General features: G+C 40.2%; 2 protein-coding genes across 4 annotated transcripts; one reads left to right on the top strand and one right to left on the bottom strand.

Annotated features, from left to right (window-relative positions):
• Positions 1-123: 123 nt before the first annotated feature.
• On the top strand, positions 124-27,692 carry LOC125764524 (phosphatidylcholine:ceramide cholinephosphotransferase 1-like). 3 transcript variants are annotated; one of them, XM_049428870.1, is made up of 4 exons: positions 124-1,075; positions 26,150-26,852; positions 26,922-27,100; positions 27,256-27,692. In XM_049428870.1, exons 1-4 carry the CDS (start codon positions 1,010-1,012, stop codon positions 27,415-27,417), a joined length of 1,110 nt encoding a protein of 369 aa, XP_049284827.1. In that variant the 5' UTR covers positions 124-1,009; the 3' UTR covers positions 27,418-27,692. The 3 variants fall into 3 exon arrangements, with proteins under 3 accessions (XP_049284827.1, XP_049284825.1, XP_049284826.1); XM_049428868.1 differs by lacking the exon at positions 124-1,075 and adding an exon at positions 16,812-18,261; XM_049428869.1 differs by lacking the exon at positions 124-1,075 and adding an exon at positions 20,505-24,350.
• LOC125764520 (uncharacterized) lies at positions 10,572-12,917 on the bottom strand. The gene is made up of 2 exons (XM_049428865.1): positions 11,518-12,917; positions 10,572-11,443 (listed from the first exon to the last, which is right to left on the bottom strand). Exons 1-2 carry the CDS (start codon positions 12,697-12,699, stop codon positions 11,438-11,440), a joined length of 1,188 nt encoding a protein of 395 aa, XP_049284822.1. The 5' UTR covers positions 12,700-12,917; the 3' UTR covers positions 10,572-11,437.

The raw sequence follows: 27,692 nt of genomic DNA, 5'->3' as shown, positions 1-27,692 counted from the left end.
GCAAAAACGCAGTTGAACAATGTTTATTGTTAAGATAGTTGAAAATGTTCTGATATTTTGGGACACAAACAAAATTTTCCTAGCTTAATTTCCTCATTGTAATTTGCATGTGCGTTTGTGGGTGTTTGCTGTCTCATATGGCTTGAACACAAACGTTTTTCATCTCACTTTCCAAAAGAAAAATAAAACCATGACGAAACTGGTTCCACCATTCTCTGCCCCTTGGCGCCACCCATCTAATTGTCCTCATCTTTTCCCCCGTACCCGCTGATCTCTATCAATCCTTTCCACTAGCGAGCGGAACCGTTTCGCGATTGCGTTACGCTAGCTGATGACGTACTGAACGTGTTGGGCGTTCGTGAGGCAACCACGGCTGTGCTAGTGCACGCGGTCGTTGTTTACGTTCAGTCAAAATCGAAAAGTAGCTGGCACCGGTTGTAACAAGCAGCCGGAGTGTGCTGTAATTTTGTTACATTTCTTATTCCCGCCAACACTGTTTTTGCGTTGGTTTTAGAACCATATTGTACAGTGTTTTAGTTTTTGTACAGTGCAGCGTATTGTGTTGAAATCATCGAATCGTATCGTACAGATGTTATCCCCCTGCAAGTGTTTAGAGGATCACAAGATCGCTACTATGGTTACTTGTTCGCCGAATTGTATAAGCCGCTAAGTGTTCTATAATAAGCGAAAATATGAATCATACCTGACGCTTGCCCAAACAAAAAAAAAACGAGTCGATCAGTGGCTTAAAAAGTTGCGTTTGAGCCAAAAAAAAATTAAGTGCCTCAAAGTAGTTAACGTACTCGTGTACCGGTGTTGTGTATGTGTGTATATTGTTTGTGTACACAGGTGTGTCGTCATCCTTGTCCCAAAGGAAAACCTTTTCCATCAGCTAAGGGGTTCGTCAGCGAAGCCGAACTAATAGGAGAATATATCAACGAAAATAACGAAAAAAAATACAAGTGAAACAACAAACAAAAAAAAAAAGAGCAAATAATTAATCACCAAAATGGAAATTAACACTAGAGGAAGCAATAAGAATGGTTCGGTTTTGGATGTTTCCACGGTAGTAATGGTGAGTATGCGATTGAAAGCGATCTGTCCTCGAAAATGTGTGTCTTTTTTACTTATTTTTTAGTGTTAAATTTTGCCACACCATTTTGCCTGCATTAAACCACCGTTTGTATTGCGTTCGGAAGGTGCTTTTGATTGTGCGTTGCAAGCACACAAAACGAGCACACACCTTGATAAGCGACCAATAGTGCACCATTATTTGTGTAAAGGGTTGCTAACCAGCATTTGTTACACAATGCAGGTGCTGGGGCTGTAATATGGTTACGCACCAACCAATGCAATCGATTAGATCGATAAAACAGCTCTTGGAAGGGTAATTAAGCTGAGATCATCATGCAAACAAAAAACCACCCTGAAGTTGTTCTAAATAAACCTTAAACAACCCTTAAACTCTTCTAAACATCAAAGAGTTCCAGCAATTCAACAGCAAAATAGCATAATCTTTCAGTTTTTAAAAATGTTTTTACCGAATTTTTATGATAATGTTTATTTTTAAACAGTTATTTAGGGAGTCGAAAAAATATAAAAAAGGCCACCCTACATTATACTACTAAAAGCTATCAAAGTAATAAGCCTCATTTCCCGTTCCTTTCTCGAAGTCCGATTTGAAAAATGCTATCTAATTGTGTGCCGATAGCTATTAATAGATCATCGTTATACTCAAGTTCTAAATTGACTTGACGATCCTTTTAAAACCGTCATCGTTTCCGGTGTTTTCTGTTGTAACGGTTTGCCGGAAATACTTCACCGCAACATGTCCTCGGAATGTCCTACCCTTCACACATAACAAAGCAATGTTATGAATGAATAATTTACCATCTTCCCCCCTCCCACATTTAAGGGCGTAAAACCCCCGGCAGAAACAGGGTGGGATTGGGGGTGAAATGTAAGCAAATTGTCCTATAAACGACTTCGGCAAACCGGTTTCGAATGATGGGAACTATTTTTAAATTTCATTCATAAACATGTCCCATGGCTGTATGTACATCATCAGGAACCAACACCAACGGGAGATCACAGGAAAAAAACGGAAATCGAAATTCCAACGACAGCTGACTTTCGCAGGAAGGAAAAGAATAATATACAAATAAATAGATTTCAATGGGAAAAAAGGAATAAAGAGTAAAAATAGCACATTTCATCGAACACAGTTTAAATTGTGCGTTTAAAACAGTTTGCTTCCAAAAAATTCTCCAAAAATTGATTCGTTTCACTCGAACGGTCTGCCGTGATTGGGGTTTTGGTCAAGGTAAAGACGCTCGAAGTATTTCGTCGTTGACCTCTGGAATCTTTCACCGCCAGCCACGGTGAAGGCCATCGGCAATCGGCACGGAGCGGATGTTGTCCATCCATTTAACAATCCACACGGCCGGTATGAGGCCAGCACCGAAAAAACAAAACGAAAGAAAAACGGCCATGCCCAACGAGGTGTCATAAATGATACAATATTATTGCACCAGAGCTTCCACCGCGCACGCGGTACGTTGATCTTGAGATTTTCCTCATTTTCAGACTTTGATTAGCTGATCGTCAAATATCGTTTGATAGTTTCATCGATCATTCGTGTGGTGGGGAGAAGAACATTCGGCCGTGTTTTGTGCGATCGTTTCATAATGGGGCAAAGTTTATAATGAAAAATTGCACCACAAACCGATTGTCTAAATGAATGGAAAAAATTAATACAATTTGTTTGTGTGCGTTTCAACATGTTGCTGGTGATTTTCATTTGGTCACGGAACTTATTTTCGACTGCTTTTAAATTATTTATAGTTGTGACATTAATTAAACCTAATCAGCGCCATTCGCTTCCTTTAAGAATTAGAGTCAATAAGAAATAATCGATAAATCAAAAGTTCGCTCAAACGAGAAAAATAGGGTTAGGAAAAGTAAATTAAATATTTCAAATTTGTTTTAAAAATGTTTTGTCGTGTAGTCATTAATATTTCATTGGAAAACAAAACAAACCCATAGGTCAAATCGCGTTCTAGGAAAACGGCGATGATCGCATCTTGTCGGATGTTGCGGGCACACTTTTAGCTGATGATTAACCCACGCACCCTTTCGGAGATGATCGATGAATGATTCATTCTCGTTACAGGCAGCTTTAAAACGGTAAAGTATCTCCCGTTCGAGCGGTGAATCATTTTACCCCCGTATGGCACCAAGCGATCATTATCGTCAGAAGCCTCCCGGCGTCTGTCGTAATTCCCTTTTTTAAGGAAATGATAAGACTAACATGACTGACGAGCCTACTACTGAGTGGAGGTCCCGGTACTATGTATCATCTTATCGACACATTTCTTCATAAATCGGGTTTAATTTTGCTACCATTTAGCCACTATGATGACGCGTTCCTTGCGTACTGTGCGAGAATGTTGTTCGTTATCTGGGTTTTTAGTGTTTTCCTCGTGCAGTAGAGTAAGGTCAGTGAGTGCCGTAATTGCTGATTAAACTTCAGCTCTTTTTAATTTATAGGTAAATTGTAAAGTTTCAATGGAATTTATTAATTTCTTTTAGAAAAAAAAACGTTTGCATTCATAGTTTTCCCATTAAAATAAATCTCTTCAAACGCATTTGAAGTGAATTCGTAGTGTTTTTTTCGTTTTATTTTGGTTCACTTTTTCGTACCATATACCGTACTACAGATGGAAAAGCGCAGCGAAGTGGAACGTTTTCACAGCGGAAGCAAAACGAAATCATTAAAAGAAATAAACAAACAGCAACAAAAAAGACGTACTACTAGCACTGATATTGGGCAAGCCACCGTTAAACTGTGCCGTGGACCATATCTTCCACCAAACATTATGTTCCCCAAACCGTTAACCACCGATTTAAAGGTCAATCTCACAACGAGTACAAACCCAACTGCAACGAATAATAAGACCCGGTGAATATTCGTTCCCTTTTTTAGCTCGGTTTGCCTGTCCGTAAAGCATGGAGCAAAAGAAGGTCTTCCTTCCCAACGATTTAACATATTGGTTGGTTATGCTCTGGACTAGATCATTCGATGGAAATGGGAAACACATGCACAAGTCACAGTTGAATCCTTGATGGCCATCTTAAATCATACAATGGTGGGACATTATAATTTCTTCACCCTGACGAGTTGGAAAGCAATTCATTAATGTGAAAGGTTACCTGAGGCGTAGTCATTGCTGACCCCACATTAATGACACTTTCCCAATGTGTTATCACGCGTTTATCGTGTGAGAAGGGCCAAAGAAACGACTCCTGCAGGCACCTTCCGATGGTGTCTTTCTTCTGGAATGAAATAATTTGCTTAAGGTGTGCCATTTGTTCACGGATAGTTGAATGATGAACAACAATAACGTTTAGTGGGCTTTGGGATTATAAAATCACCACCAATCAAAATGGAACTAATGGAAATATTAATCTATCCTCTTATAGAAAAAGTTTAGGCAAAATTATGAAGGAAAAAAATGTGTAAAGTAAAAATTACTCAACCAAAATGTTGGTGGGATCAAAAAAAAGTTTTCTATTATGAGCTACATTAGAGCAATTGCCTATGCTCGTCAGTAAGACATGAATTGATAATTTTCATTTAACATTTTCAGTAGTTTACTGATGAATGTTTTCACCTCATGAGCATACCAATCCACGGAAATGTCACAATATATTATTTTTTTATCACTATCAATCATGTAGCCGCACGCAGCGGCACTGACTGACTTGGTGCGGGAACAGTACAAAATGGATACCGCCAGCGTGTGTGTGTATGTGCCTCGTACGGAAGGATTTGAATGATATCCTTCATATGTGGTAGGGTAAGAAAGGGTGTGTAGCAAGGGCTCGCCGGTCAATAGGTCATCGTCGTGGAGGCACACTCTGCTGGGGTAGGGTACCGCAACGGGTGGAAAAACCTGTAGAGCGAACGCGTCCGTATGCGTTTGCTGACCACGATTGACCGAAACCAGGATTATGATGCGGGAAAAAAGGATATTGAAAGGATTGCATGATTGTGCGGCTCCTGGCGGCCACACACACACACACACACACCTCCCATCAAACCCACCAAGTGAATTAGGTCAAGGAAGTAAACCACCACAGTGAAGCTCACGGAAGGGATAGGACAATTATTTTGTCTGCGAACTCAAAACGCCACAAGTCCACTCCCTGGACGATGTAGAGAGGTTGAAGGCAAGCAAATACCAATAAAAAAAATAAGCAAACGGATATTCCGTGCGTGACCGGTAATGGTGAATATCCTTTCTCGTTGCTGCTGTGGGCTCCAATCCAATTTTCTTGCTGTGTCATATTTTTTGTTCTCCTTTAGTGTGCGATTTTCTTTTGCACTCTTGCGGGAAAAAAATGTTGACGGGAATGTTCAGATATAAATGCCGGTACCATTCCGGTGAGTTTTACTAATCCTTGGTGTATGATGGTTTCACTTCCTGCTGGTTGCACTTGTTTATTGCCGGACGATGAACGGCTTCCGGTTGTTGGCTAATTGATTGAAATTAGTGATTGTTGGTTTTCCTTACTTCATTCCAGTGTTTCTCGTGTTTTCTCTCGTTCTGTTCTCAACAGTGTTGGTAACGATATTTGCTATTATGATAAGGAGAGAGTGTAGCGCTCAAAGAATCTTATGAGAAGAGTCCTGCATTAGAATCTTCAATAAAGAGTCATTCAGTTCTTCTCAATAAAGAGTCAGACAATTCTTGGATTGACTATCAAAAGATTCATAAATGTTTAAACAATTTTGAACGAGATTTTTAAAAGCTGAACCTTCTAGAATCTTTAAAATAGAACATCATTTGTTCGGTTTAAGGACTCATTCATTGAGTTCTGTTGCTAAGAATTGCATTCCATTATTAAGGTGAAGTTGCAATGAAATTGACACACATTCCACCGTTCTAATGTGACGCTACCCTGGCAAATTCACAGACAATGAGTCACTAAGGTCGTAACATTGTTTTATGTAGGTCACATTGAAGTATTCCACTTTGCTTGACAAGTTTATTGTCTTATTTTGTACGCAAAGGGTAACAGTTTCTGATGTACAATTAAATTTACTCATTTTTCTAAACAATTAAACTGTTATCGCAAATGTTAAAGTCATAAAGTCAGACTATCATTACATTATAATTACTAGCCACTTTGTAACAGCCCATAGTGTGAGGTTTCAACTTTCAATTACCGACGTACTGCAGCACACCCAATTTTGCCGTTCATCGACTTTGAAACATTTATGAATAATTTATATACCAATAGTATCGTTCTATATGTAACGGCATAGATTTTCACATTACAGCCAACTTTCCCGAGCAGCAAATGGTATGAAAATAGGAGGCTTCTTCCTATCGTGTCCATGTTCCATTCCTTCGGACGGAATGGGCCGGCATTAGCCAGATGCTTACTCATCGCGGTAGTGTTATTCTGGTGTAAAGCTGCGTAGGAATGGCACTTGAAGGCTGGAAAAGTGAACATTGCCCAATGATTGAAGCGTAATTGGATTTCACCGTGTGTTTGGCGTCTGTTGGCGTTCGAGACGTTTTATGGAACCTGTTTCAATGCCATGTTTCCGTTGCGATTGTTGCATCAGACACAATATGCAGTTTGCGTGTTAGTTTTTAATTTTATTATGTTATTACAACTTGTTTTGAACAAAATTTTTATTAATATAAAATCGATAAGTTTGAGCTCGAAATGATTCATTTTCATTTCAACACACGATTGATCCCGATTGGATGCATTTGCTGCGCAAAGGAATTCGACATTAATTTCCTTCACGTATGCATACTGCCAGATCACATTCCATAAACCCGATCTATGCACTCAACCACTCAAGAGTGCAACCACTCAAGATGCACACAGTGCAACGCTTCCGCGATCGCTGCACCGGGAAACACATACTCTCTCTCTCTCTTTCTCTCTCTCTCGCACTCACGTGTGGCTTTCCTTTCCGAATGCTCCCCGCCTCTGTCCAACGAGAAGATTAGCTGACGCATCTAATGAATAGGGAAAGATGCTTGAAAAATAGTTTTACACCAGCAGCACTTCACTACCACCATCTCACGGAAACTGTGCTGGTAACAAAACACCGGAAATCTGTCGGCGGCGAGAAACTCTCGAAAGATCGCCGCGGAACAGCAGCGGTGTGTGCAAATGGGGGAGAAAGTTGAACAAAAAAAATGCTACGCAACAATATCTAACAAACCTGTTAGTGGGGAGAGGGAAAAGGAAGGGATAAAAGGAAATGTTACAGTAATAATAGACAGGTGAGTTAAACTATTTTTATTCTCAATGGCTGACGAAGTAACGCATTATAGCATGGAAATCAATTGTAATTTTAAACCCCCTATTTTGTACAGAATAATATAGATTTATAGTTTAAATCTTATTACATAAATGTGAGAGAGCAAAGACAAGATAGAAAAATGCACACAGTTTGTTGTTTACCAGTTTTGTGGGCAAGGGTGTCAAACCTTGTTGGAAAAATGAGCATACAAATAAGGTTAAGCAGTTGTAACTAGTGTTGGGTCAAGTAGCTCTTTTACAAGAGTGGAGCGCACCGCTCTCGCTCTCTAAAGTGTGCGGTGCGCTTGAGGTAGCTCCACACGGAGCGCTGCACACAGGAGCGATTGTGCGATGCGCTCCCAGGAGCGAAGTTTCCCACCACAAGGAGCACTGCACGCAGGAACGATTCCTGCGATACACCTACCTCTTTTTCCCGTGAGCTGTGCGGGAGCGCGCACAATAAGATGACCGGAGCGATTGAAATACCTCTTTCGCTCTTGACCCACTAGCTATAGCCTTAGAAAATTTTCAAGTTTTTATATTTTTTTATATTTTTTTATTCTTTTTTTATTCTTTTTTTTTTGTTTAAAACATTATTTGAGTGAAAAGAAACTTATTTGAACCAATTGGCATTAAAATAAATCAATTTAATTTTTTTTGCAAAATTTCTCAAAAAAATGGCAAGGGGTACCCCTTATGAAATTTTCGAGTTGTAAAAACTGAAAACTATAACGGAAGGTGTGCTTTGCACGAGCTTACAATCACGAATGACCGCGTTGACCGTTTATTGTTCTGACATTTCTTTTTGACAGTTAAGATAATTAGAGTATGGTATGACATCTTATTATATTTAAATTCCTAACTATCTACAGCTCGGCCGTCCTGACCCCAAATTGTCCTCAATTTTGTGTTTTAATTTCCCAAGTGTTGCGTATTATAACTCGATCAATCGCCAGCAAGGGGCACAATCCACCTTCTTAATTTGTCTGATTCCAAAACTCCGTCATAAGGTATCTGCGTAATTTGAATCCCGTCAATATCCCTAATTACATATCTATCGTTAGGTAAGCGTTTGTGAATTACGTATGGACCCTTGTATCTGGCGATAAGCTTTTTGTTAGAGTTGACTGTGTTATCTATATTTTTTATCACTACAAACTCTCCTTCTTTGAATTCTGTAGCTGGACGGTAGTTTTTGGCATGCTGTTTTTCATTGGTTTTTTGCGATTTTAAAATATTAGAAGAAGCTTCAGCGCGTATCACTTCTAGCTCTGAGGGTACTTTGTTTTTATCATCCAGATATTCGGTTAAGTGGTCTACTGCAGGACCTCGCTGATCTACGCCAAAAAGTAACATAGCCGGGGAAAACCGAGTTGAAGAGTGAATTGTATTGTTAAGTGCGTACTCCGTGTATAGCAATTGAAGCACCCAATCAGAATGATCGGTTTGATTTGATAATTTGCTTAATATAGGGCGAATTACTCGGTTCACTCTTTCTACTTGGCCATTAGCTTGTGGCGATCCCGTGGCATTTAACACGTGAGTAATTCCTCGACACGATAGAAAATTGGAAAATGCAGCCGAAGTAAAACACGTACCACGATCGCTCACTATTCTTTTGGGGCGACTGTAGTAGGAAAATTATTGTTTCAAGGCATTGCATACTTCGCGGGTGCTAGTGGAAGAAGTTGGATATAGTTTGACGAATTTGGTAAATGCATCTATTACTACAAGTAAATACTTTTTCTTCAAGGTTGATGTGGGCAGTGGTCCAAAATGGTCAATGTGTAATGTGTGAAAAGGGTAGGGTTCTTTTTGGATACTGTGCAGGTTTCTATTGTTAGTTCTAGCAGGAGCGGTATAAAGAACGCACTTTAAACAATTATTTATGACGTTTGTTATCCGTGTTTTTCTATTGGGGAACCAGTAATGTTTATCAATTTGAGTGCAACATTTGTCGACTCCAAGGTGTCCTATTTGTTCGTGAATTGAACGAATAAGATTATTTATCATTTCCGTAGGTACGTATAGTTTTAATCTGTTTGAAGTGGATAGTTTATATACAATATCGTCTTGCAACTCGTAACCTTCAACGTTGTTCGTTTCTAATTCCCTTTTCAACGCTTGTATAGTAGGATCTCTAGCTTGGGCAACGCGTATTTGGAAGTCGATATCAACATCATCAATTGCAGCTGCAAGTTCTAATCTACTCAAGGCATCTACATGGCTCATTGCTGTCCCCGGACGGTGTTGGATTGTGTAATCATAATTCTCTAAGAAAAGTGACCAACGCGCTATTTTAGCGGATGCGTTCCTATTTTTCAATGTCTCCACTAAAGAGTTGCAGTCTGTTAAAATCTTTATAGGGATGCCATGAACATATGCGTGAAACCGTTTGAGGGCATAAATCACCGCAAGTGTTTCGAGCTCGTAGCTGTGTAGTTTGGCTTCTTCAGTAGAAGTGGTCTTTGAAAAATACGAAATTGGGTGAAATTTGCCATCATTCTGTTTTTGTAAAAGTACTGAACCAAAAGCCGAAGCACTGGCGTCACAATGAAGCTCTGTTTCGCGTTCCGGGTCATATACAGCAAGTACTGGAGCCACTATTAGTTTATCTTTAAGAGTTACGAATGCCCTTTTGCAATTATCGTCAAAATTAAACAAAACATTATTTTTCAAAAGATTTGTTAAAGGTTTTGCTATGGCGGAAAAATTAGGTACAAATCTACGGAAAAAAGAAAATAATCCCAAGCATTGTTGAACTTCTTTCACGTTACGCGGAAAAGGGTAATTTTTAATAATTTTAACATGTTGGTCACTAGGACATATACCTGAAGAGTTAATTTTATACCCTAAATAGTCTAACTCATCATAAGCAAACTTACATTTATCAAGCCGGAGTTTTAACTTATTTTCGCTTAGGGTACGTAGCACTTCTCCGACCAGTTGTAGGTGCTCACCAAAATCCTTAGATGCGATTAGTATATCGTCGATATATACAACTAATTTTTCTTCTTCAATAAATTTCCTTAATATTGTATTTATAAAACGCTGAAACTCGGCAGGTGCATTTTTTAACCCAAAGGGCATACGAGTATACTCATATTGCCCATCTGGAGTAACAAACGCCGTATACTTAATCGAATCCTCGTGCATCTGCACTTGGTGAAAACCGCTCTTTAAATCCAGAAGGGTAAAACACTTTTTATTTCCCAAATGTTCCAAACACGATTCTATGAGCGGCAGTGGGTAGTTATCTCGGAGAGTAACTTTGTTCAATGGTCGATAGTCGACGCATTTTCTAATTTCACCATTTTTCTTCCTAACTAGAACAAGTGCAGAGGCGTAAGGTGAGTTACTTGGTCTTACTATACCAGCTTCCAATAACTCCTTCACGATTTCTTTAACTTTGTTCCTTTCGCCAAATGAAAGACGTCTAGGTTTTGTGAATATAGGGGTATTATGAGTAAGGCTTATTCGCATTTTGTGAGTTGTTGGCACAACTTGTTTTTCTGGGTAATTTTCGTAATTATTAAATATTATTGTCTTCATATCGCTTTGTTGTCCTTTAGATAAATGTCCTCCTATATTTATAACGCTTGTTTCATTTACAACGTCTATAGCGCACATTTCAGTGAAAGTTTCAATAAATTGTCTTCCGTGTTCGCATTGTTTTGGAATTAGATCGGAGTTTGTAGTATTCTTAGAATCAGACATAACAAATCCCTTATGTACCCCAACTGGTTTCTTGATCGAATCATGCAATAGACCCAAAGTTTGAAGCTTTTGGAAAACAACCGGCTTTATTGTATTCAAAGTTTTATTCACATTTAATTTCATCAGTTCAGGAATGGTATAAGTTTTACGAAATTGAGCAAGAAAAATGAAAAGTTCAGATAATAAATCTCTCCCTATTAGCAAGGGTAATGACATGGAATTTTTAGGTAAGATAATAAAAATATGATTGAAGATTTTGTTTCGAAAGCGTATACGTAGTTCAATTTTTCCAAGAATTTCTAGTTGTATGTTTCCTATTCCACGGAATCTACTCGGTTGAGGAATACCAAATTGTTGTCCCGGAATGATGCTCTCATTGATAAAACTCCTAGAACTGCCAGAATCAAAAAGACAGGTTGTCTTAAACCATGTGCCACAAACTTTGGTCTTTGGAAAAGCAACACTCACCTCTTGGAAGGGATCTAGCTTAACAATATTTCCATCCTTTTCAAAATCTCCAACTTCCTCATTATCCTGAACTGCAGCTACTATTGGTGAATGTTTGGTGATCTCGGGACAATTGCGGATGATATGAGTTGTGCTTCCGCATTTAAAACAGGAACCTGGAGTACGACGTGGTTTTGTACATTGCGATGCATGATGCCCAAAATCCGAACAGTTGTAACATCTCTGTCCGTTTCGCTCTGTCACCATCTCTTTGCCTGTGTTCGTCTTCGAAGCATTCGCACTGTAGGAGGATGGGTTTCGAGTATCTTGGGTTTTGCGTATCAGAAAATGCGTTTCGCGACGTTTGATGAAATCTATTAGCTCATAGATATCACTGTAATCTCTTGTGATTAAGCAGTTGTAGATTGGGTCACGAGACAGCCCTTTGATGGCGTATGTGATTATGGCCTCCTCGCTCACTCTGCCTTTTTTCCCAAGTGCATTCACACGATACACATAGCTATTGTACGATTCACTTGGCTTCCTAGACACCGATGCTAGCTGACTATGTATCAGAGCTTCGTTAGCTTGGTCGGGAAATGCCTTTTTTATTTCTTCGGCGAACTCATCGAACGTTTTTATTGTGTTGCGGAAACCATCAAACCATTCCCGAGCCGCTCCGGTTAGTCGACCGCTTGCGTACAGCAATTTCGTTCTGTCTTGCCAGCTGTAAATTTCACTATTATGCCGAATAGTTTTCAACCACTGGTTGATACCAAGGCCGTCGGAAAATTCCGGTATTAGGTATTTTACTTCTTCGGGATGCGCCAATTTTCCGTCCGTATTGGGATGTCGTAGCTCCATTGCCTTAATTTTTTCCTGTAGGGCTATTATTTCGGCACGAAGGCTGGCTTCACTGATTTTCTCGTGAACTATGGTTTTTTCAATGGCGTCGTCTTTACAAACACTGTTTCGCGTGTATTCCGCCATCTTTGTGTCGACCGTCGGCGAAGCTTCGGCTAAGATTATGGCGTCACCGATGCACGTGTTTTCTTGCGAAGAGATCCCATTGTTCTCTGTACACTCATCTGCTTTCACTACATTCTCCTCGTACATGCGACGGAGCTGTGAAATGGTTGCCGTCGGGGACACTTCAATGTTGGCGGCAGCCAAAGCACACAAAATTTCGTCCTTCGTCGGCATATTTCCAAATAGGGTGTTCCAAATATGGGTTCTTATCCCACTTCTGAATTGTAAAAACTGAAAACTATAACGGAAGGTGTGCTTTGCACGAGCTTACAATCACGAATGACCGCGTTGACCGTTTATTGTTCTGACATTTCTTTTTGACAGTTAAGATAATTAGAGTATGGTATGACATCTTATTATATTTAAATTCCTAACTATCTACAGAGTTGAAATTTTTTTTTAATTTTTTTTCTGATTTTTTCTGATTTTTTTTAATTTAAAGCATTATTTGAGTGAAAAGAAACTTATTGCAACAAACTCGCATTCAAATATACCACATTTATAAATTTTGCTACATTGCTAAAAAATGAGTGAAATTTTACATTTTCTCAAACAGGGTATGGAACTTGGTTCCTCGAATAACTTCTGACACAGACATCTGAGAGCATGGCCGTCCAAGAAGAAAATGTAGCCATTGGTGCCATGTTTCGACCACAGTTTAAAGATTGGCGATCCGTTGGATACCGACAGAGTTATAGTTAAAACTTGGTGCAAAAATGAGCCTAGGAGATAGACAATTTTATAGATTTTTTTGTTATTTTATTACAAATTTTCAATCTTTTTCAATTTAAAGCATTATTTGAGTGAAAAGAAACTTATTTGAACCAATTGGCATTAAAATAAATCAATTTAATTTTTTTTTGCAAAATTTCTCAAAAAAATGGCAAGGGTTACCCCTTATGAAATTTTCGAGTTGAAATTCTTTTTCAATTTTTTTTTAGATTTTATATTCTTTTTTTAATTTAAAGCATTATTTGAGTGAAAAGAAACTTATTGCAACAAATTCGCATTCAAATATATCACATTTGTACATTTTGCTACATTGCTCAAAAATGAGTGAAATTTTACATTTTCTCAAACAGGGTATGGAACTTGGTTCCTCGAATAACTTCTGACACAGACATCTGAGGGTATGGCCGTCCAAGAAGAAAATGTAGTCATTGGTGCCATCTATCGACCACAGGTTAAAGATTGGCGATCAGTTGGATACCGACAGAGTTATAGGAAAAACTTGGTGGAAAAACGAGGAAAATTTTACATTTTCTCAAACAGGGTAATGAACTTGGTTCCTCGAATAACTTCTGGCACATACATCTGCGGGTATGTCTGTCCAAGAAGAAAATGTAGCCATTGGTGCTATCTATCGACCACAGGTTAAAGATTGGCGATCCGTTGGATACCGACAGAGTTATAGGCAAAACTTGGTGCAAAAATGAGCCTAGGAGATAGGCAATTTTATAGTTTTTTTTTATTTTATTACAATTTTTCAATCTTTTTCAATTTAAAGCATTATTTGAGTGAAAAGAAACTTATTTGAACCAATTGGCATTAAAATAAATCAATTTAATTTTTTTGCAAAATTTCTCAAAAAAATGGCAAGGGGTACCTTTATGAAATTTTCGAGTTGAAATTTTTTTTTAAATTTTTTTCTGATTTTTTATTCTTTTTTTAATTTAAAGCATTATTTGAGTGAAAAGAAACTTATTGCAACAAATTCGCATTCAAATATATCGCATTTATAAATTTTGCTACATTGCTCAAAAATGAGTGAAATTTTACATTTTCTCAAACAGGGTATGGAACTTGGTTCCTCGAATAACTTCTGACACAGACATCTGAGGGCATGGCCGTCCAAGAAGAAAATGTAGCCATTGGTGCCATCTATCGACCACGGCGATCCGTTGGATACCGACAGAGTTATAGGCAAAACTTGATGCAGAAATGAGTAAAATTTTACATTTTCTCAAACAGGGTATGGAACTTGGTTCCTCTAATAACTTCTGGCACATACATCTGAGGGTATGTCTGTCCAAGAAGAAAATGTAGCCATTGGTGCCATCTATCGACCACAGGTTAAAGATTGGCGATCCGTTAGATACCGACAGAGTTATAGGCAAAACTTGGTGCAAAAATGAGCCTAGGAGATAGGCAATTTTATAGATTTTTTTGTTATTTTATTACAATTTTCCAATCTTTTTCAATTGAAAGCATTATTTAAGTCAAAAGAAACTTATTTGAACCAATCGGCATTAAAATAAATCAATTTAATTTTTTTGCAAAATTTCTCAAAAAAATGGCAAGGGGTACCCCTTTTGAAATTTTCGAGTTGAAATTTTTTTTAATTTTTTTTTCTGATTTTTTATTCTTTTTTTAATTTAAAGCATTATTTGAGTGAAACGAAACTTATTGCAACAAATTCGCATTCAAATATATCACATTTAAAAATTTTACTACATTGCTAAAAAATGAAGACAATTTTACATTTTCTCAAACAAGGTATGGAACTTGGTTCCTCGAATAACTTCTGGCACAGACATCTGAGGGCATGGCCGTCCAAGAAGAAAATGTAGCCATTGGTGCCATCTATCGACCACAGGTTAAAGATTGGCGATCCGTTGGATACCGACAGAGTTATAGGAAAAACTTGGTGCAAAAATGAGCCTAGGAGATAGGCAATTTTATAGATTTTTTTGTTATTTTATTACAATTTTTCAATCTTTTTCAATTTAAAGCATTATTTGAGTGAAAAGAAACTTATTTGAACCAATTGGCATTAAAATAAATCAATTTAATTTTTTTTGCAAAATTTCTCAAAAAAATGGCAAGGGGTACCCCTTATGAAATTTTCGAGTTGAAAATTTTTTTTGAAATTTTTTTCTGATTTTTTATTCTTTTTTTAATTTAAAGCATTACTTGAGTGAAAAGAAACTTATTGCAACAAATTCACATTCAAATATATCGCATTTATAAATTTTGCTGCATTGCTCAAAAAAATGGTAAGGCCTTAGGAAATTTTCAAATGGGAGCGCATCGCACAATCGCTCCTGTGTGTAGCGCTCCTTGTGGTGCGTAACTTCGCTTCTGGGAGCGCATTGCACAATCGCTCCTGTGTGTAGCGCTCCGTACGGAGCTACCTCTTTTTCCCGTGGGCTGTGCGGGAGCGCGCAAAATAAGATTAGCGGAGCGATTGAGGTACCTCTTTCGCTCTTGACCCAACACTAGTTGTAACTTTTGCACCTTTAATGTTCCAGTATTTGCAGTTGGAGTCTGTGATTAAAATTTGAATTTAAACAAATAATACTAAAAACACTGAAACTTTGCTATGAGTTTGACACTCTTGCATATGAAAGAATCCCTACAAGTGTGCACGATCGCTGCCCGTAGTGTGGCGGGGTAATCCAACGCGCCAAAGGGCCGACTCTGGATGGTTCCTGCGCTTCTCTCGAGTGCCGTGAGTATGCTGGCACGCTGTTGTAACGGACACAAACATAGGAGAGAACCATAGCAGAGTGAAAACATAGTTGTATGGGAACAAGGGGCAAAATGCCAGCGCGAATGGATTTTGTTTTAGTGTGATTTTGAAGTATTGTAAACGCCTTGTTAATGAGTAAAAATGATTTAAATTCTTCTTCTTCTTCTTCTTGGCTTAACGACCTTACAGGTCACGCCGGCCATTCCTGGCTTACTAGACTTATTTTACCACGTAGCCGGATAGTCAGTCCTTGCTACGGGGGAACGGTCCGGATGGGATTTGAACCCGGTCCGGCCTTGTGGACTGGCGCCGTTTATCACATGCACCACCGGACCGCCCCCTTTAAATTAGTAATCCTTAAACAAATGATAAGAAGGAAAATTATTTGAAAATTAAATGAATGACTTCAATGCTTTCATTATGCCTATAGAATGATGATTATAAACATAGAATTTTAGTAAAACCGCTTGTTTGTAGATGAACAAAAATTATTAACCCTGGACAGAAGAGTATATTTCTTGATGATCATTTTGACATCTGTCATTTGTAAAAGCAATAAGAAAAAATAATAAAAACAAGTAAAAACCCTGGTAAGACGCGGAAAAACCTTGCTCCGTATATTACCACAAAAATAGTCCGAAATCCCCCTAAAATCCACTTGGTTTACATGTTCAAATTTTTTTTCTTCTTTAGTGATTTTCATTGTTCAACATTTGTAAATTGACAGCAGCAAAAAGACGTATCAAACCATCCAACACTTCTCAGAGTAATGCGGTTTTAGAGCGCGTGCTTCGAGGTGACATTTTAGCTCCATCTTCCCCTAATAGTGGTAAAGAGAGCGTCTGGTGTACGGTACCACCTATTGTTTGGTTTCCGCGACGCATTACTAGAAGGTTGTTCTTCGAACTCGCCAAGTCGCGCCGGGTATCGCGGCTTTTCTACGCGCTCGCGAGCGAAACCTCAGCAATCCGACCATCGATCTTCCCGTTCGGTACGGGCAGCGCGATCGTGCGTACGTGTTTTTCCACCGATTTGAAATGAAACTCAAACAGGCCAGCGTGAGAGAGTGCTTGTTTGAATCTTTTAATTTACAGTAAGCAGCCGAGAGTGTACGTGCACTGTAACATCGTTCACCTCTTTGTTGTGTCTGCGATAAAGTCAATCAATACGGCAACAAACAAATCGGTACGCGCGTACTTCGACGACGACCCTCTCGGGGTTCGAATCTTTCCCTATCTTTGCTCCTGTCTGTCAGAAGGGATGAAAACTTTCCCTCCCCAGTTTCGGCGGTGACAAAAAGGCACATTGAAAGAGAGTGAGTGTGTGATAAGAAAAACAATAGTTAAGTGCGCGGTTCTGTAACGCTGTAACGGGGTAAAAGAGCATTCACGTACGCTCCTGCAGTCAGTGGCTCGATCGATCGTGGCGAAGGGTGTTTCAGCATAACAGTGTGGCCGTTACCTTGCATTTCTCCCAAGAAATGTTGGTACTGTGAGTGCGTGCAATGAACTTACGAATGGTGTGTCTTGTGTGCAGCGACGTTAAACCTTGCCTGCAAAACAAACAACATACATGCACGCCGTACGCATCATAATTGGCCCGGAAGCAGCTTAGACGACGGTGTGCATTCGGCTCCGTACCTCGTGACAACGGTGGTAAATCTTTTGTTGTTTTTTTTTTGCTACAATGTTGCTAGCGATAAGCGTGATCGTGCGTGGTTAAAGATTTGCTGGAATTTCTGTCATATGAAACGAAAGGAATCAACAAGAAAAACCGGAATAACACGATACCCTTGGACGAATCTAATTCGGTGCTCAAGGCAAAAGACGCACATTTTTGAAGGCTCTTCTTCCGTGTTGTCTGCCATAAAATATCTTGTAGTTGTCGGGCCATTTGGTACCCGTTGTTGTGTGAGTGTTTAGAATCGGTTTCTTCGAGGATAGAGCCTTTCAGTTGGAAGTGAAAAAAAATATATATCTCCATTCTAACGCCGAACGACCTTAAAAAGCATAAGGGATAAGAAGGGTCTCCTTACCATTATAAGACCGTCGTGCATCGTCCGTCATCTGGTTCAAAACTGTGACCGTTTTGTGGCTCTATATGTGTGTGCGTGTTTCGTACCGTTGTGTGAGTGTATTTCCTACTTCTACGTCCGAACGATGTCATATTACGCACCGAAAGCAAAGCCGGGTGGTGGCACCTTGAGGGCCGTGTACGAGAAACTATACAGCAACTGTTCAACATTCCGCAAGCTGCACTATGAAGTAAGTTGTGGGGGCTGCCTTCACGCTAATGTCCGGAGCATGTGACGCAAGGTATCCATCGGGGGCACCAACAAGACACGTTCTATTTCTCGACCATTCCATCCGGCGTTAGTTTAGCTTAGATTCTTCGGGTAGAGTTGACGTACTGTAGGATGAATTCAACTTCCACCGGTAGAGATCACTTGATCAGATCTTCGGACGACTGATTACGTCCCCTATATTAGAATGGAGTATCACTAAAAATAAACCGAAAATGTTTCGAAAACGATGGTGGATCTTTCGTTAAGAAGCATAAATAAACAGTGGGTGCGAGTTTTCCCCCTATTTTCCCACGTACTTTCGGACAACTTTCTGACTGAGAATGATGATCGCTCATTAATGGGTCAAAATAGAACGAAATAGGTATCGTGTCGCGCATTGACCGGCCACCAACCGGTCAGCATTTTCTTTATATGATATTGTGGAAAATTGCGCCGCAAAGAAATTATGTCAAACCGAAACCATCGTCGTCTTTAAATTGAGCTTGATCGTTGAAGAATAGAGATGAATGGATAATTTTGGTTTTTGGTTTATGTCATGTGTTGGAGGGATTGACGACGCATATTTTTGTACAGATATGTATTTTTGCTGTTTTAGTATGTGTAGCAGCAGTTTAGTAGCGCAGAGGTTATACCAGTCAGCTGAATTTCCCACTTGCGCGGAAGCCACACAAATCGAAGCGAAACTAAAAACCGTTCACCTCATCACGAATTGCGCCAACGAAATGCAACCGATGTCGTTCTGTTGGCTTTATTTATTTGTTTATTAAAGAAACTGTAGAAGCAAAACATATTTAGGGAGATTTTTCTCCGTATGATGTATACATCTTCCAGTTGTTATGTTTTTTGTCGATGTTGTATTTTATTTCAAAGTAAATACGTCTGAAACATTAAATTACGATGATTCATCCATGGAACAAAGTTCTAGAAAGGTTACTTGTGTGAGGAGAACAGGTTTGAATGGATTTGTTTAACGTCAAAGACGTTCGACAACTAAGTAAAAGTAATGCGAAACCATTAAGATTACGTTTTATTTTGCGGTCAACAATCGATCGGTTTAGACGACTGTGGGGCTTTTAGAGTAGAAGGAAGTCATTTCTGGACGTGTGATAAAGCATCTTATGATCATGATCGTGTGTTTTACTGACGTTCTATAATTGAGTGTTTTTTTGAATATTTAATCTGGTTTTTGTAGCTTAACAATACATTTTCCATTTTGCTAACATTTCCAGTACCATTAATTATGTTGCATAATGCCATTATTTAGGCTTACACGTTGAGGGCACGTTCCATTAGCACACACCTCCAAACCTCTAAACACATTTACATACTATCAAGAGGTCTTTAGACTCTTGAGATTTAGCAACAATTCACACCACTGCTAAACACGTGCTAAACGATTAGAGAACAAAAATCTGAGACGCTGCAGAGGTGTGTGTTTTCGCAACACACTAGCATATGCATTACCGGTTGTCAACTAGTGCTCCCCAGTTGGAACTCTGTGCATATAATCACAGGAACTTGAAAGAGTCACACTTTGACAACCTCTGCCTTAGTACAAACCATTTCCCCAGCGAGTAGCTCAAACTAGTAGCACTGTGTAACCACTTAAACTGTGGTGCCGTCAAGAGGTGTACTTGAACCAAGTTAACACAATATATCTCTGGAGTGGCTTATGTATGCACTTTGGAAAGCTCTAGGCGTTAGACGAGAAGTACGACAACGTCTGTGCGTCCTTGACAACATGATCTCCATCGGCAATATGATAATCATCGGTGTCGTGATGTTGTGCAACGGAATTCCAGTCAATCGCGTCCCATTCATACAGCATCGCACGGTGTAGAGGATACTAAACTTCCCCACAGAATGTTCTCCGACTTCCGTTTGGTTGTTAACTTTAGTGTTTTGTTGTTTTACATCTTCTCTACCACTGACATTCTTCCCAACTTTCTATTAGCAGAAGATTTATTTGCAACCCGGCGAGACTGAACGAATTGTTATTGGGAATCAATTGAAGCTAATTAATATTGCTGCGGTTGGGAATTTTGCTGGATCACAGTCCGAGTGTCTTACATTTCCCGACTTCCTGATCGTTCACCGAGATTCGAACTTTGAGCTTTCGAGCTCTGGTGGATCTTTGTTGTGTTTTACTACACGATGAACCGATCACACGATCGACGCATTTCACATACAGAAGGTTTCTCCGTTGGTGCTGATGAGATGTTGGTTCGGTTTATAATTATTTATAGATCCGTCCCTTCGAATGGTGAGTGTTCTACCGCGACCAGTCCTACGTGCGGATGTTTACTGATAGTCGTCTCCACGGCGCAACCAAACACAGCTGACCGTAGCACAAAGCGTACGGTTGTGAGTGACGTTCGCGAACACCGGAATGAGTGCGGAAATTAGCAATTCGTTTGCATTGGCGCGGATCGTTGCAAATATAAATATCGATCGACCGGCACAGATTAGCTGCGTGCTTTTGGCCGATAAACGGGCACAGCTGTTCTCGGAGCAAGTCATCGAGGTGCGATGTGAAGACCACCCGGAGTAGGAGTATGTAGGAGTTTGCGAACGATTATCCAAAAAACGTGTCTCCATTTGTCCAACACGTCTGCCCATCTGTACACGCTACCGGCTGAAAACAAACATCGTTTAATTCTGGCTGAAAGCAACACCCGATTCCCGATTGTAGATAGCGATCGATTGCTATAGACAGTGACAGTGTGCGAGCGAGAACAGAACCATTTTGTGTGACCCTTATTCGGTGCACGGAATGGGACGGATGGCGCATAAGTTATTAGCCTGCTAGATACCATTTTCGGTGGCAGGAAGGAAACGAACGCGTATGCAAATGTGCACACATTACTCATTGCATTTTTATAACCTGCTGCTAATGGTACTAATGGACGTAAACACTTGGCACTGGTGTAACAGTGTGTAGCGTGCTGTGTGCGATAGGAAATCCTTTCAACCTTTGGCCATGTAGTGTGCTGCGGTGCTAATGAAATGTGTCAACTTGTTATTTTTTCGCATTTTGTTTTTTAATGCTAACAACAAAGCACATTACAATACCAAAGCAATTGATCAATTTAGACGCGAAGCTGATACACGATAACATTTACCGCCACAAACTTCTTCGCCGTGGGCAAGGTGATGATAATGGCAGTCAGATAGAGATAGATACGCCCTGAACTGTTGCAAGATGAGTGACAAGTAGTACACACTCTGCTATTGTCATCATCGTTTACCATCGTTGTCACACATCAAGGCCGCCCCGAGTGTGAGTGATCAAATGCAGCATCATCATTAGCGCTTAAGGCACAGCTTCCATCTCGGTGCTCGTGCACTCGTGTACTCCGCGCACAGGTACATGCGCACGTAGCGTACGAGTAGTGCGATATACTAAGGCTATCTGAAAGCTGAAAAGATGGATGACTTAGCTATTGAGTAGTTGGTAGCGTCAATCAAAATGAAACCCTACGCGTAATCTCGCCTGGTGCGGTAGAAGAACATTATCATCACCGGGTTAGTACGATGATAAGGAGAAGGTTTTTTTGCTTGTATACCTTGGCATTGCAAATAGGAAACTACGAGCACATCCATCATTTTGGCGATAGGCAGTTGAAGAAAAAAAATAGCGTATTTGATTAAAAAAAGGAAAGTTGTTTCATTTTATTTGCATTCGTGTTTTAATGTGCTAGCAATCTTCTCGATCGTAGGCTATAGTGATTCTAGTACAACAAGGTACAGGTTCTTTGAATAATTCAAAGTTATGCCGCTCGAACATCGGCAGGTTTTACAGCTTCATTTACAATAGCGTATCGTGTGGTCGAGAGGGAATTCGACGCTTGACACAACGAATGAATTATTACAAACCTGACAATGTTCGAGTAGTTTTATGGTCTAGTGATAAGTGAATTTATTCCATTCCTCCCCCCGGTACTGAAATGCTATTGTCTGTGTACCTCACTAATGAACTAAAGTCATACGCTATCATTATCATCAATTAGTTGTACCTCGTGGTTTCCCTTTTTTTTATCTACCGCCCGCATCATTGTTTTGTGAGGAGAAAGAAATGAGTTGACTCGTTTGGTTCTGCTGTCATCTCTGACTAAACATCGCATATAAGTAAGGTCACGATCTCGTTTTGGTCATGGGTCATCGTTAGTCTACTGATACAATAGATAAAACGATTAAATATTAGTTGGAGTTTGACATTTCCATACCTTACGGGGGGCTAATGATGCTCTTATCGTTTGATGCGTGTGTGATAATATTGGATGGAAAATTCCAAAATAGAAACGTAATGGTTTTGTAGCTAGTTTTGTTAATGTTCGTAGTAATTTGTTTCCTTATCGTCGCACTGTTCCGTTTCAATCGTTTCAATCCCACAAAAAAAGTGTACCACTGAAGCTGTTGGAGTGTTCGCTTCTCCAATCAAGCCGATCGTACAGGCGTCGCGGCTTTGTGTCTGGTAAAGATGTCAAATAAATATTTCTCAGCAATCAAGGTCCAACCATTTGAAAGGCAAGATGAATCAGATACTCGAAGTGCAGCACGCCGTAGAAGTGATCGCGAGAGTTGAACAATGTGCGAATGCCATTGCCTGAGGTTGGTGATAATAATTTTGTTTACTTACAAGCTGTTACTTTGAAGTGGGTCGTTGAATGGCGTACACATAGGTGTAGCTGAGAGTTACAAAAGGTAGAGGTTTGTTTTGTTAACGCGGATAGAACATTCCACTGGCCAGGGAAGGGATTGTCCAAAAACCTCAGCCGCCTCAACAGGAGTGTATAATTTACAACGGCAATTCACGACGGTGCACACCCTATTTACTACTGATATTTTGACTTCGGATGTTATCGTTCGGGCACGGAACGTACCGAAGGCAGCTTGAAAACGTTGCCCCAAATCAACCTCGAACCTGGACAGTCTTTGCTTACTAATTTGTTCCAAAAAATTGACTACCCCTTTCCAAGATAACGATCCGCTTTGACGTGCTTTGTACGCTAGATGGAGAGTGAGATTATTTTATCTAGTTGCGATAGTGATGCTATCTGTGGTACACGCGTCGCAGGAATTACATACCTTCGCGGGGTCTCCTGTGACAGCTGCATCAACATTGCGGCAAACGTCAGCCCCTTTCGTCAGCTCCACGTCGTTCCGGGACGTCGTCGTCGTCTCTTGGGTGGACAACACCGTATGCACCCGTAGCTGTGTATGATGATTTGTACAAACTTCTACGGTGTATAGCGATAAAGCAAATTAAATAAAACGGGAAGGATAAACAACTGAAAACGTTAGAGCTCCTGCGTTGTTTGGGGAACGGGTTTGATTTATAAAGATTTTGTTTTGAGTTGTGTGTATTTTATTTTTTCTTCGATAACTTCATAAATACAATGTTCAAAGGTATTTTAAATGAAAATATTCATCTAACATCGGGAAACTAAATTTTCAAGGTGATGTGTATTTTTTTAAAATTAGTATAGTGTTAAAAATATACACTTGAATATGTTCACAACATTATACAGCACACACTGTACATCTGATAAGATTGTGCAGCAATAGCTTGAACAGAAAAAGAGAACGGGAACTCAACTGACGAGTCACCCATCCACCACGGACGATCGCTATATGCGCTGATTCGACACAATGACGACAACGATGACGATCATACACACAGCCATAGCTGTTAAAGCCCTACCATTCCGTAGCACGTCTCGCTCGAGAATCACTTGCGGTAGAACTGTACGGTGCGTCGGTTGTGTTTCAGTGCATTCGGTCTGGTTCACCGTTTCTTTAGTTCCCGGCAGCAGCTTGCGACCTCGATCGTATTTTATGCGCCTGTTATTTCCTGCCCGCTAAAGAAACGCTGGTGCGCGTGTACCGGCGTGAGCCATTTTTGTGTGATTCATCGGTTCGTTTGTTGTGTCTCTTTCGGTGCGTACGATGAAGGTGATCCTCAAGACGGCATGGCCCACGACAAAGATCATACAAAGGCTTTCGTCCACGTACAGTGTGTATCCTTGGAGCTACTTACCGTGCCAGGCAAGTGTGGGTTTGTGGCTGCTCAAAATTTTTGGTGTACCGTTGAAGAAAAAGGACATTTATTTACTACAACAAAAAAAACATAACGAAGTTACCTTGTTAAGTTGAACAAAAACAATTACAAGAATGTTATGGTTGTTGTAATGGTGGTTGATAAGGGGAAAAAAAGTTATTCGTCCGTGTCATGGCTGCTGACGCCACTGGGGGTCGCCATTCGTATCATCGCATCTTGACTACTGATTAGTGTTTTTCTTTTCTATCGAAATGACCTGTGTACTCGATCGTTCGGTAATGGACAGCCATTCTGAAGGTGATATGCTATGATCAGTAGTGCCACACAACAGTAACAGGACACCGGTTAAGGTTCAGTGAAGCGTAAACATGATATAAAATCTTCCATCGTTGAACACTCCTATGCTTACAAAAGTGATCATGTTTCATTGGCCTATCAATAGAAAGCTTACTTGTCTTTTTATTTGTTATTGGCAAAAAAGAGTAATGTGATAAATAGGCTTTTGATTGATCAGTTATCGAAACCATGTAAACTAAATCAAAAGAGTAGCAAGTGTTGTAGAGGAACTAATGAGTTCGCAATATCCTCATCGATCAATCGTCGTACAACTTCGCTGAATGTCTAGTGCATTATCTTACTGCCAATAGACCATTTGGAACATTTGGATGCGAAAATGACTGCAGACACTATCTAAATTGATGGCAAAAGAAAAATCCAACACGTATGAGGCACATGATACCGGATATCGAGGCGTTGTACGCACATATAAAAAGCGGGAAGGAATTCGAAGATGGTCTGTTGTATCTAAATCTCATGATCTCTGCTGACTCATAGCAGAGCGAGATTAGGCTTGTAGTGACGAATTAGTATCTGCTTGGTTTTGTTTATTCGAAATATGGAAGTCATTCATACGCACTGGAAAAGGGCCGTTGGAATCACTAGGATTAGTCGGTGGGATTTGATAGATGATGATAAGATTAGTTTTTTTTTGTTTCCAAATCGAACGAATTAAGGATCGTTTGGAGGGAATGGACGCTACAACCATTGGTGAGCATGTATCACGCAACGAATCAATGAATTTTTAAGGATTTACAAAAAAAAACTGGAGAATAATTGAGAATGTCCAATTTCCACCAATCGATATAAGTACGGCGATTCATAAAGTCGAATGAAGTTATCGACACGAAGGTGCAATATTAAATTAATTCTTTACCAAAGCTCCAATCGCGACTAAGGTAAAATGGCAAAAGGGGAATAGATTAACGAGATTATTTATTATTTCCACAGCTGTGACCATTTATCCACAGTACTGCAACAGTACACTGCTCATTCTATCTCGATCGTTATCTTCGCTAACCACGGCAAACAACAACAAGGGCAAACAACAACAGCACTTAGATGCCTTTCAAACCCGCGCCCAAAATACCTTTTTCAATATTTGTTTAACTTTTCCACTACTTATCTAATGTGTAATTCTATTCGTGAAGCGCAGCTAAAAGAATGTTAACAAGTACACGAAAAGTCGATGCTATTCTTCATTATTTTATTACCTGACGACAGCTAGGGATGTGTGCCACACAAGATAAGATTAGGGTGAAACATGGAAAGTGCATTTCCGTGCGCAATATTATGCCGAGCAAGTGCAATTTCCCGAACAGAGCAATAAAAAAACGAAAAACCGGAAAGGGAAATATAATTACCTGATGAAAAAGATGTTTTCTTTTTGTAAAACGACCTAAAGCGACAAAGAAACTGAATGTTGTATGTTTTGTTCACATTTTTACAGGAAGTGCCTGACTCATATGACTACAACAACCCAAATGCAGCTAGCCATCAGTCCGCATACGCCCACCCAGGATCGCCATACCACCAGCAAAACCAACCGCCACCGTCTGAAACTGGCAGTCCATCGAGCGATGCGGTTATGATCAAGATCGATACACCGTCACCATTGCGGGACGATCAGCAACGCTACCCGAAGGAAATAGGCAAAACGTTGCTAGCGCTAGTGTTTCTGGCACTTAACTTTTTCCTCGCCACCGTTTCGCTGTCGCTGGTGCACGATCGTGTACCGGATCGGGACACGCATGAACCACTGCCGGACGCATTTCTCGATCGGGTGCAGGCCCAGGACTGGGCGCTCGATGTGAGCGAAATACTGATCATGGTGGTGGTGAACTCGTGCGTACTGCTGATCACCTTCCACAAGCACCGGTTCATAGTGATGCGGCGGGTGTTTCTGCTGCTGTCCGTACTGTACATGATGCGCTCGGTAACGATGTACGTCACGGTGCTGCCCGTATCGAGCCGGACGTACTACTGCAGCCCAAAGTCGAATGCGAGCAGTGCGGGCGTGATCGTGAAGCGAGCGTTTCAGCTAATCTCCGGCATGGGTCTGTCGATCAACGGCAAGCAGATCTACTGCGGTGATTACATCTACAGTGGCCATACAGTGACGCTTGTGCTGGGTTATTTAGTGATATCTGAATGTAAGCAACGCGACATTGATCCTTTGCAGTTTGCGATTGTTAAGCTAATATTTGTATCATCTCGTACAGATTCACCGAAGCGCTTTTGGCCAATACATTGGATCTACTGGATGGCCAGTATGACCGGTGTGGTGATGGTGCTGGTTGCACATGGACATTATACAGTCGATGTGCTAATAGCGTACTACGCGACGACGCGACTGTTCTGGACGTATCACACACTTGCCAACAATAGTTTACTGCTAAAGGTAAGGATATTATAGAATGTTTATTATTATGAAATTTATCTTTTAAAACACACAAAAATAATTGATATGTCAGCATCGTTGAAGAATTAAAGAACGACTATAAAACAGTTTTAAAATCAGCAGAACTAACGTCCAATCTCTTATATTTCTTGCAGCAAAATGGTAACAATTACATTGGGCGCGAATGGTGGTACTTCGGTTTCCGGTACTTTGAGCGTAACGTGCGCGGCCCCATTCCGCTCCAGTACGACTGTCCACTTTCACTCCCGGCGTCCTGGACGAAAAAGTCGCCCAAGTTGCCGGGACGTGAAAGTTGATACCTTCACCATCGTTGGCTGATCGTCGACACCTACCTGATTGTGTTCGCCGAGCCTACCCACCACCAGAGGAAGGATTAGTGTACATACGGTTGTGCTTGTATGCGTGTCCAGTGGAATACCGTGTGGAAGAAGCCGAAAGATTCTCCTCTCGTACTCTAATCCACAGTGTTTCAATCGAGCAAGACAATTGGACACAATCAGTTCTAGCGTGGTGCAAAAGCTTACGCGCAAAGAACTTGATTTCTGTCCATAATAAGAGTGAAAAAAACAAA

Source organism: Anopheles funestus, chromosome 2RL (genome assembly GCF_943734845.2).
Source record: "Anopheles funestus chromosome 2RL, idAnoFuneDA-416_04, whole genome shotgun sequence".
NCBI classification, from domain to species: domain Eukaryota; kingdom Metazoa; phylum Arthropoda; class Insecta; order Diptera; family Culicidae; genus Anopheles; species Anopheles funestus.
The sequence above is the reverse complement of the archived record's forward strand: the minus strand, read 5'-3'. Positions and strand labels throughout refer to the sequence as shown.